The 12145-nt window shown below is 45.7% G+C and overlaps 1 protein-coding gene across 3 annotated transcripts in view; it reads left to right on the top strand.

The window, feature by feature from the left end:
* The window catches only part of LOC122395318, a 40412-nt gene extending 28756 nt beyond the window's left edge, over positions 1–11656 (top strand). For all 3 annotated transcript variants that reach the window (XM_043392772.1, XM_043392770.1, XM_043392771.1), the window contains 2 exons: positions 7482–7812; positions 8435–11656. In XM_043392772.1, coding sequence (XP_043248707.1) covers positions 7482–7812; positions 8435–8563 — 460 coding nt within the window. In that variant the 3' untranslated portion in view covers positions 8564–11656. The remainder of the gene's footprint in view (positions 1–7481; positions 7813–8434) is intronic.
* The last annotated feature ends 489 nt before the right edge of the window (positions 11657–12145 follow it).

The following is a 12145-nucleotide window of genomic DNA, read 5'->3' as shown; positions in this document are numbered from 1 at the left end:
CTAGAGGCGGTGGCGGAAGAGGAGAAGAGGTCGCAGGAGAGGAGGGAGGATCGATATAGCGTGGGTGGATGTGCAGAGGTGCGGTAGGACAGTCGCCAGTTGTGCTGTCGGCTGCATCGGCGAAGAACGCGGCAGGTCTCTCGATTCGTTGCCAGTGCATCGCGTTCTTGTTTGTCCCGTTGCAGTGTGCCCCCGTGACTCGCGTGCCGTGCACCCCGGAATGCATCTCGATGGGGATCCATGGTGGTAGCTGCCACCCGGATACGCGTGCTCGCTTCCTCGACGTTCCGCCCTCGGTGAATTTCTCGGGAACGCGTGCCAGCTCTCGATCGTGTGTCCCTTCGATCGACGATCCGGGAACTACCGGAATCGGTCCCCACGAGGGCACTTGGGATTTTTTTTTAATTTAGAAACCCGGAAGATGGCCTCACCGTCTCCTTTCTCGTCGCTGAATCGCGATATTAAAATTGTTTTCTGACTTTAGCAAAAGATTCACCCGTCTTAGTAACGCCGTTTTGGCGCATCTAGCAGGAAGAGTTTATTATAATAATAGCCAGAGTTGTATCGCTGAACGAACGCAGAGTTTCGAGCGTTTCGAGCCTCCTGGAGCCACCACCGAGATCTTCTTGAAAATAGAAACGGGACCAGCATTCTGCGAACAGCATCGCGTCGCGTGTCTTGCCGGATACCAAAGATAGAAGCCAAAGAAAAGCGTTCTCGGGGAACCATGACCTATCTCGATCCACCTCTCACAAAATCTGTCTCGAGGAACTCGCGACGCTCAGAGTATCGTCTTAGCGTCCATAGATTTTTATTAAGATTTCATTCTACGGAATACCGCGACGGAAAAGTCCATTCTGTTACGTGGCACGACGCTCCTAATCCCAGACACGAACTCGAGACCGTCTAACGCTGGATCGTTCCAAGTTGCAAAAGTCGTGAATAATATTTGATCGTACTTTTTGATCGAACAGGGTTAATAGGTTGAAAGCAACCGTCTGTAAAACAATTTTATCGTCAAACTGTTACGACGACGTCGTCTTGTGAGATTCTCGAAGCCAGAGATCGTTGGGAACTGTCGGTGAATCGAAATAGTCTTCGTTGGTTGAGCCGGTACGCGTTAGTCTGCAATTTCATGAAACAGGCACTGCAAATTGACCGGAATGATGGTCAGTGGAGTCAGCAGGTCGCCGCGAACGAAATCAATTCGCGTATCGCGACTCTGTGGCGGCGAACACACTGCCCTACATGTCTCTGTTTATCGACGGCACTCGCGTTCGACGTCCGAGTTTCTCGCGTGTATTCCCTCGCATTCTCTGGCTGAATTTTCCTGGTCAGCGAATAGAGGCGACCACGCAGCCGCGGAAAAGGTAACCGGACCCGTCTACCACGCGATGGCGCAATTCCACGCGTCCCTTACAACGAACAACCATACCTCCACCGCTCGAAAATTGAAAAGTTCATCCAATTGTCCCTTTAAAGCTATGGTCTTCAACAAAATCGTCGAGTCGAAGCAACCATTTTTGGTTGCAAACAACGATCGATGATCGTTCTAAATGGAAAGAATTCGTCAAAATTTTAGCCGAAACGCGACTCGCGAAAAGAAAAGTTCTTAATGAGGAACTTAAACACGTAGCAGACTTCACAGATCCGTTGATGTATGTTTTTACTAGCGATTAATTGCGACGAATTCTGTGAAATCTATCGAGGCGAAACCCATCGAACGAGAATATCCAATATCGCGATTAATATTTGATAACCGTAAAACGCGAATATTCTTTATAAATATCGTGCAACGCGTCCGATCGAAAGCTTCTCGCCGGGGGGTTGCAACTCTTGCGTTTCGGGCTTCAGGGAGCCGTAATGTTTCGACTGTCGAAGCGAACGAGGTCGCCAATTAAAGAGGAAGGATTCAGCTTTAATTGGAGTGCGAAACCGGTGAAATCTCTCCAAGGTGATCGAAGCCCTCAAGAATCGTAAGAAACTGAAACGCGTCGGATGATTTTCGCTCCAGCGATTGTTTCCTGGTTTGCCACGATAATTAGATGCTTGAAATAACGTAGAATTGTCACTATTACTTATTTATTTATTACGAGATACAAGTATAATTACATAAGAAAAATAAACAGAAAAGCAAAATTGAAAGTAATGAATGGTTAAAAACATCGATCAATTTGCAGTATTCGCCCGAGGGAACATACGATCATAAGGGGTATAGAAGCCCATGGAGTGTTCGATGATGAAATAATTACGGTGACTGAATCGATTTACATTTTGCCACTCTGATTGGAAGCAACTGTTTTGTTCCTGCTGGTTATCAAAATAGGAGGAGGTAGGGAGTGGATCGGGGTGGTGTTGTACGCATGTCGGTGGCGAAAGAACGCACAGTGTGCACAGGTATTCCAGTGGGCCAGCGGTGGATACTCGAGGCAGACGGTGTGTGCGTGAACACCACCGTATAGCCATGACCCATATACTCACCCTCGTCGCGCGCGTCACCCTTGGCCAACCCCGTCGCTGGAACCGCGAGAGCACCGGGCAGACGAATACGAGCCGAGCTTCTATATAGAAACCGCGACACGTACTTGCCCATGATGATGGCAACCGCGAGCGTACCGAGGTCGTGGCGCTCGTTAATCGGGATCTTGAAAATGTCACCGCTCGAAATAACAAATTCGCCAAACAAATTACACTCTTCACCGAGCACACGAGTCCTAGACACCAAGGATGCAGCGGCCCCGTACCATTATTGCTCGAGTCTCCGATATTCGGACCACGGTCTAACTTCTGGTACCCGAATTATTCGTTGGATCGAAGGTACGATGGTCCAAGAAATTTCCCGCGGAATGCTCTCAAAAATAGAACAAAGGGACAAGAAAAATATATTCCGATTCATCGAGTCGACCGTCCTTGCGACAACCATCCACCGAACCACCGATGCGGATCGTTTTTCCGCCAAGTATTTCCGCAATTTCGAAAATGCATTATGTTTGTGCATCTCTGGCGCAACGGAGCGACCCCGTTTGTGCTTTCATCGTCGCTCTACTCGCGCGGAAGTAACATTTATTCGCAAGGATATCTCTTGCAACGGTTCCTCGTAGGAAATAATTCAACGAACCCTTTGAAAATTTCATTGCCTCGCGGTTCCTGCGGGTCCCATTGACTCAGTTTCCGGCAACGTTCCTCGAATTTTTATCTCTCCGTCCGTCCGATCGTCACTCTTTTCTATCAATACATAGAGACAGTTCAGAGTCTCTTGTGAATTATCCTCAAAATGTTACGCTTGAAACGCATTTCCTCTCCGTTCTTTCGCGAAGGGAACTTTACAAACCAGAACCAGTTTGACAGACTCTTTTTTTATAGAAAATTATCTCTATATAAATATCTTGGAGCATCGAACTCACCGTTATTTATAACGACAGGAAGCACACACACACACATACGCACGACGGGACCATTCCACTCGATAGGACGCGATCAAAGGAGTACACCGATACTTTTACGGGGGCTCGAATTAACGTCTATTTTCCACGGGTCCCGTTATTGCCGCGAAACTATAGAATCGGTCGGTCAGATCTCGAGCTAGGATAGCTTTGTTATCGCCGTACACCTGCGACGATGCGAATCGACTTCTGTGGAAGCCGTACGTTCGAGTGTCGGTTATAAACAGAATCAGATCGATGCTGTTCCTGTGTCCGTCACGTTCCTCGAGTTTACCCAGCTAATCGGGAACGAATAAAAATTTGTCGACATCGTTCGATCTGTTCGCGAACAACACAGACTCTCTGCATCAATTGTTTTTTTATTAGGAAGCAGGGAGATGTGTTCGTCGTCTCGAATTTTTCCGCAGTCTGCCGTAGTCGGTCAAAACTATGTATACAAGCCCTCGTAATTAGACGTCCGGTAGGATGCGTTTTCATCCCAACGTTGGCACGTGGTAAAAAAACGAACTCGCTCGTTGGTAGCAGGAAGGTAAGCAACGGCAGGCAACACGGGGATCGGAGTAAATAGGTCGAGGATTTTCTGGAAATAGGTCAGCTTCGACTGCCACGGATCGATGCACAGCTTACGCGTTTCATTATGATCGTCGATGAAACGGACCGTCGGTGTTTTCCGCGTGTTTATTTGCCCGTTGATTGTTGTGGAAAAACTGTATTGAAAAAAAATAAGTAATCGTTATAACTTGTAAATAATTAGTTCGCTTAGATTATTTCCTATTTATTCAGCGTGTAAAACAGCGTTCGATCGACCGGCTGGTACACAAGATCTCTCGCCACTGGATGCGAAAACTAGTTTTGATCCCCCGAGTAGATCCAAGATTAAATAAAACTGCTGGAAACGTGGAAATTCCAATCGATCCTAAGATTGTGAACATGTCCCCGCGTAATGACGCGCCACCAGCAGGGGGATATTGGATTCGGAATAAACTAGCCCTCTCGTCGTTATCCGGTCCATAAAGGGACAGGTCCAGAAGTCACGACAGACTCTAGTTGGCGTTAGGAGGTTTTCTCTTGGGTCATTCTTGCTACCGGAGTCTGATAGAGCTCCTCCAGGGACGTGACCCTTGTGTCGAGACAACACGCCCCTACATAGTTCGCGAGTTCCCTTCGTAACTTTGCCAATCAATAGCACTAGAACCTTTAAGCTTGGAGGTTACGCCCAACGTCGTTGAATAAAATCTGTAATCAACAAGTGATCGTTCGAAACGATCCCATTCTCCTCTGATCGAAGGAAAATCATTTTCACGCTACTTTTTGGTCTTCTAATCGCGTTTGCGTGGGCTTTGAAGCGATATTTATTGCGCCGCGGATTTGTCGGTCGCGAAACAACGCGATCTGAAATAACGGCTTGCGTGGACGTACCGTGACAGAAACCGAGAAAGGGGGCGGTAGGAAAAGGAGGGGGGGGGAGGAGGTGTACGTGGGAGAGAAAGAAAGACGGCAGGCGGTAGTCGCAAGGATCTCCCGCCACGATTCCGCTTAAAAATAAAGTCTTACGTTCGCGTTTCGAGAGTCGGTACGCGCAAAATCACGGCCGAGTTCTGTTCGTGACAGGCTCGGGGAAATATTTGGACCGGTAGGCCGAACGTCGAGGAGTCAGAGGGGGAGGCGATCGAACGGAAAAGAATCGTGAAAGTGCAGTTTTTTCGATACACGGGAGCAGCGCGACGGTGAACTCTAGACTCGCCTCGAAAGATCAAGACGTCCGATGTTGATATCGAGAGGCGCGGATTCGCGATCGCGAGCAGAATGACGACCACCCATGGAGGCCACGTGTATTATGTGATCAAGGTACCGAAGGACTCGGACGGCAATGAAAGGTAATGATCGTCTCTCCGAGATTGCCCTCGTAGGCTTTCGAATCTCACGACGACAGTCGAACTGAACCACGATCGAATTTGCGCAGTTAGCCGCGACCGAGATCCGACGACACCGGAAGAAATCGGAACAGAAATCCGTAACTCGTAAACTGATACTTTAGTAACGTTAACGACTCTTGGCATTCGGTGTTCGCGAATCAAATTTGCGTAGCATCGATCAAGCTAATTTACGCATTGCGTGTCCTCGAATATACCCCGTTGGCTTAGAAAATGGCGGCAATCGATCGAGCGTTTTCGCGAAACGTACATAGTGAATCCCCTCGCATTCGTATCGAATGTCAATTGCGCACGATAATCTCGAAACGTTGAAAATGCCAAGAGACGCGATTCGTCAGGGGATTGTAAACTCGAAGGAACGGGAAAGTAACGAGGACTTGGCTGACTCACGCGAATCGACACAGTTCGAATAAAATGGTCGCGCCTCGAGTCCTGTATAGCGTATCGTTTTATATTTAAACTGTTGCCGGACGTGTCCGTGTCCGTGTCCGTGTGCGTTGATTTCCACGCACAGGACAGCGAAAAGGAAAATGATTCGATGAACGGAGCATGCGTCGATTCACCGTTTTATAATTAAATTATTTATACCCCGATTACGTTACGATCGAACATTTTAGATATATGCATCGAAAGAAATACGCGATACGAAGAAAAGAATGGTAAACAATATTTGCTCGAGCCACTTTCACGATCACATTTAACGGAGCTAACTTTCGTTTTCGAACGCCTGTTAGGGTGGTCCTTTTTTGCTATTTAACGCGTACCAAATAAATGTCAATATTGCGAATAAGTTAAAAGAGCAAGTACAAAGAACACAGAAACGTCGTTGGGGCGTTAATCAAATACTGGTTCACGATCAAAGACGCGTTTAACCGTTCTACTTCTGTACAAGCAACGCAACTGCTTCCTTTCGGAGACGTGAAAAGGCACGGTTTATCGTCGACGAGTCCTCCATTGTCGCGTACGATGTCGGAACTGCGGACAAACGCGATGGAATGCGATCCGTCGCGAAGATTAATCGCAGCGGGGAAAAGCGAGGGAACGAACGTGCAGTTTCGCAATATCGAACATTATTAGTCTGGTTGGCCGTGGTCCAACGGTTCCGATGAGCCTACTAACCGTTTCGCTTCAACCCCGCTCGCCGAATAGTATTCATCCTCTTCCTCCTCCATTTGTTCGCGTCTTCCGGCAGTCTATATTCGTGCTTCTTTGTTTCTTCTGGGATAGTTCCTCTCCGATCGATACAAAACACCTGACGAATCACGTTCTCAGAACAAATTATTTCTTATAAATTTTTTACCAAATCCAAAAATTATTAATTCAGTTCTCACGTTACGTTTGCTACGCGTTCTTTCGTACAGTAAACACGCATCTTTATTATTAGATCGATCACTTTGTCTCTCGGTTAGCGTCCTGCTATAGTTGCAACGAAAAGTTGCTATAGCTATGTCCGGTTATTTTCCCTGAAACGATTACGGTGCGCTCGTTCGCTAAACGTACAACGTCGAGGAGCGGGGGGAAGATGAACTGCAATTAGATGCAATGCGATATCGTGGTCAATGTCACGGTTAGCAGGGAGTGGCAATTGTAATTAACTCTAATTTATCCGGTATGCACTTCAAACTCGGAGCAAAGAAGAATAACATATCGTTCTACGGTTGGTAGAGTTATTTTTTTTTCCTCGAATAACGCTAGATCGATGAAGAATCGTTATTTGTATACGCTAATTTTGGACGAACTTGAAACAAATTTATTATTATATAGCCACAGCAATCACAAACACGAAGCGTAATGTATACCTGTCTATAAATATAAAATGACGTGACATTACATCAGGGTCGACCAGCCGATGTAAAAATGGCATAAGTGTACGTCAATGGCTGCGAATGTGTTAAAAAGCTCTCAAGGCGACGAGCAAGACGAAAACATCCGGGAGTCAGAAAAATGATTTTAAAATCGAAGTCGGACGAAACTCGAAAACAAGAGGTTTTTAAATAAAATATACGGATCGAGACTATGGTTTGATAAATTTCGAGGTTAAAACGTGTGCAATGTATGGAAATGTGAAGGGCACGAAGATTCAAATGAACTAATTAATTTTCAGCACGGACAGCGGTTGGGATAATCCGTTCAGACCGGATGGGGACCTTTCGAGGGAGGCAGACGAGATAGTGGAATTGATAAAAGGTGGAAAACCCATCACACCGACCCCTGGGCAAACCGCTCCGCCGTTGCCAGGATGCGACACCGTCACCAGCAACGCGCAAACCACGGTCGACCACGACTCCAGTTCCAGCCCTTTGCTGAAGTCTTCCGTGAACTCGACCAACCGACACGCCAACTCCTCGCCGAAACCCGGCCAGGAAAACGGAAAAGCTCACAGTACTCCGATCAAAACAGCGACCGCGAACAGTCAGCAGCCCGTCAACGATAAGGTATTTATCTCCCAGCTATTCGATCCTCGTCGCGAATCGACCATTTTCTCTTTAGCCCTTTGACTGCGGCGCAAGATGGTACCAAGCACCTTTTCCCCGAGCCTCTGTCGTCAAACTTTTGGCCAGCAGTGTACAGCTCGACGTAGTGTAACCTGGTCCGGGCTCGAATATCGATAACACGATACATATGTGCATACTACCTAATGCAAAGACGAGGCACATTGTGTTATTATTATCTGTCCGTCATTCGCTGGCCCCTGCTATGTACCTCGGTTCCAGGAACCGAGAATTAACCATGCTTTTACAACCGCGAATTCTTTTACTGGTCCAAACATCGCTGTATATACATACATACGTCTTTGACAGTCAAAGGGTTAACCCTCCTAGCGTTCGACCCCGTTTAAACATTTCCACGGCTGTTCCTCGAACGAATCCCAAATATAAAGCATTTCCAAGGATCCCTCTCTCCTTCCTCGGTTAAAAATTTGAAGAACAGCGTCTCCCGAGGGCCGTGGGTTAAACCGAGCGCTCGAGGAATCACGGTTAATCGATAGGGATCAACGACTGGTTGGCAGCGTTAACAAGGGTGTTTTGTTTTTTTTTTTTCGTTGTGTGCACACAGGTTGCCGCGGCGTCGAGGGCAGCGACCGTCGAAGTGGCCAGAATGACGGCACAGGGACCGGGCGACGCTTCGCAGGTCGAACACGTCACCTTGAAAAAGAAGCCTAAATGCAAATGTTGTGTTCTGTAATAATGGACGAGAGGCAAACACGGATGTCTCAACGACCGGACGACAATTGTCGCGACGATCGCGTTCGACGTGCACGCCGTGTTCACGGTCGGCGTTTCTGGAACGGGTCGTCGTCGAGTCGCGACCAGCGCCGTGAAAAACGACGGATATCCTCCCGTCGTGCGCACGCTGCCCCGGGGACGAGCTTCCTGGAGAAACGGGGGAACGCAGCCACGAGGAGGAAACGTAACCGCGCGCGACAGGACAGTTAATCGGCCGCGTGTTCTCTCTTCCAAAGCAAGTTCGAGGTTTGCAGTCGGTCGTGGCGGGACCGGGGTACACGCTCGAACGTTTTATCCACGAACAGAGGGTTAATCCTGGGAACGCTCGTAACCGATTTAGAGAGCGAGACTAGTACGACGGGACGCGCGTAAAACACCGAGCCTCTCGATAAGCCTTTTACGGAGACAGTGGGTGGAGTGTCCATTAAGTAAATAGACTATGAAAGGAGAGAATGGAGAAAAAAAAAAGTTATATATATATATATATACATAAAACTATATTGTAGATACAGAAATGGTAGTTGTATAGCTTATATGCTTTTACTATTGTGGTTAATTACTGTCAAATTCATCGTAATTTCAAGAATGTATAAACGAGAACGAACGCGAGCGTGAAAGATATGGAAAAATCGGTCCGCGATTGTGCACAGGACGATACGATGTATTTAAACTTTACCGAGTTTCACGAGAAAGCTATTAATTATACTTCGTTGGACATCGATATACTACTACTATATATATATATACACATATATAAATATATGTATATATATATAGGTTCATAGATTCTCGTTTTTACTAAAAAAAACAAAAAAAAAAACAACTCAAATCTTCTCTATATAGATGACTTTTACGGAAAAATTTTTTAACATCGCGTAGGACGTGCGCTAATCAAAAGGTACTACTACAAACGCGAGACCGCGACTCGACGAAGAAATGGTATAACGATACAAGGAACGAGAAAAAAAAACCGGCGATATTTTTTTCTTCTCGCGAACACGGCACCGTGAACGCATCTTTTCTCTCGGTGACGGATGTCTCTTCGTAATCGCTTCACTTCGACACGGATCTTTTTTCGTAGCCGTTATTTTCTACGCCTCGCATTAAAGTGAAACGCAAAACGTACCGAAGAAGGAGAAGAAAAACGCCGTGCTAATATAATAGTTGCGCGCGAGCTGACGCACCGGATAAGTCCAAGCGCGCGAGTAACTATTCAGGATCGTCGTACGAAATGTGTAAATAACGCGATATTTTTTGAAACGTGTGCGTGTGAGATTGTTGGCGATCCCCGAGGAGAGCATTTTGCGAGCGAGACTGCTGTTAGAGCACAAAGTAACAGAGAAAGAAAGAGAGAACGACGAATAGGTTACAGTAGGCGCGAGAACGATCGTTTTAGCAATTTATTTACGGATATACATTTTAATTATTCACGGCCGTGAGAGCGTAATGAATTATTTATTGTTTTTATCGAATATGTATTTCGTTTCTACGTGTCCTTTCGCAGCTTTCAACCCGTTTTTATTGTATTTAACTGTATGTATGAGCTTGTACGGTACGTTTCAGTGGATTCTTCTCGAACTATGTGCGCGTAGACACGATCAAAGAGTGCGAGCTAACGCGCTGGGTTTACGAGACGTCCAAGCGCGGACGTTCACGTTCGTCGAAGGGGAAACCGTTGATCGGTTCCATGCGTAATTATTATATGTGTAAGAAAGTTGGATCGCGCGTTTCCGTCACGCGAAACGTGTGGCTGCTCGTTGTATGGTCGCTGGAAGAGATACAGCAACGCGAAAAGTCAAAGTATAAGAATGTCTTTTCCTCTTTGGTATCGATGGGTTCGTTAACAACCGTGTATCGTGTGAAAAATTCTCATTCGATCGTCGAAATTAAACGATACTAAGGCATGGTCCATACTTGAATAAATGCTGACAATTTAAAAAAAGCCTATATGTTTTTGTTCTCTTTTTACAAGAGCACAGTTGATAAATCAATAGCAGAGCTAGGCAAATCTTATTCCTGACGAATAACACTGTTTCTGCCAAAGATGTTAACATATGATGCCTTTTAAAATTTTAACTTGAAATTATTTTCTGCGCTTGATCGTTTTTACTTGATCTGATATTAAGTTCCAACCATGGATAATAAATTAATTTATTCATCGAGTATGGGAATGAATCTACAATTTGTCTGGCTAGTCCAGCTAAACGCGACTATTGTGTCGAATAACCGACGCGAAACGTTGAATTCGATATCGTTCGAACGCGTTTGCGGAAGTTCGACGTATCGCTTCCAGTGACCACGCGTCGAGGAGGAAGAGAGATGAATGATGATCCAGCGTTGCATCGAGCGGTGCTTGGTTCACGTTTGGTGGATATATTGTGTGGTGCATGGATGCGTGTCTGCCTGGGACGAGTGCCTGCCTGTATTTTTTAATACACATATCCGCGTATTTTTCCTAGATCGCCGGGCAAAAGATATTTATGAAACGCTGCGATATAATAGTGGTGAAGGAACGAGTGGAGCAGGAAAACGGGAGTAACGCAAGAACGACAGAAGATGAATATAAGAAGATTTCCTTTATTTTCAATTCATTGTACGCAGATGCAATGTATGTACGGTACAGAGTGTAATATAAAATTGTAAGTAATAGGAGAGATCCTGAATAATTTACTCGCGTCCTCGCAAGCTACAGTCGCCAAGATGACGCGTATACCACGAAACCCGGAGAAAAAAAAAGAGTTATATATATAAATATATATACAGTGTGTACACAAGCCAGCACAAAATTTGCTACAACATCAACCACGGCGCTAAACAAGTTCCAATCCTGATTAATAAAATATGAATCACCGTTGTTACTCTACCGATCGGAAGCTTTCGCGCCCTCGTTAGGCACGTTTTGTGTCGGCCTGTGTGCACATGGTCACACAAATGCACGCACACACATATACACACACGCATACACACAGAAAAAGACACACGAGCTACCCAACTTTTTCGCTTGATATTTCCTAAGAAAGTGATAATAAAAAGACTTGAGGAAATCTGTAAATAAATTCTATGATTGACAGTGAAACAGACACGCGAGAAACAGAAAATTCCACGACGGGTCTTGAAATGATTCGTATTTTTTTGAATCGCCAACAAACATCCTAGATATTTGCACGCGGTTCCGTTAACACACAGACGTCTATGTTTTTTTACAGATCAAGATAGCCGAGGGAGAACGAGCATTCAACGAAATTGGTAAATTGGAGTTCCGTTCTTTCGTAAAATATACTTGACCGTCTTCAGAGATCTCATTTTGAGTTTTGCAACGAAGAATCGCTAATTGAAAAGCTAAATATTCCCATTTCCACTACTGAATAAGAAAAAAAGGGATGGGATTCTATTCGATGAACCTTTCATTCTTAAATGGCCGCAAATAACTAAAAAAAGGAGATATTTTCAGAAGCGTTTCGACCACTGAATGCTCGAGTCTCTCTCTAACGAGCAGACGTTCGTTCCTCGTTATTTTCCTTTTGTTTTCGATTCGAGACTT

The sequence above is a fragment of the Colletes gigas genome, unplaced genomic scaffold (assembly GCF_013123115.1).
Source record: "Colletes gigas isolate AHSC1104 unplaced genomic scaffold, ASM1312311v1 Colletes_gigas_Sc00005, whole genome shotgun sequence".
Taxonomy (NCBI): Eukaryota; Metazoa; Arthropoda; class Insecta; order Hymenoptera; family Colletidae; genus Colletes; species Colletes gigas.
The sequence above is the reverse complement of the archived record's forward strand: the minus strand, read 5'-3'. Positions and strand labels throughout refer to the sequence as shown.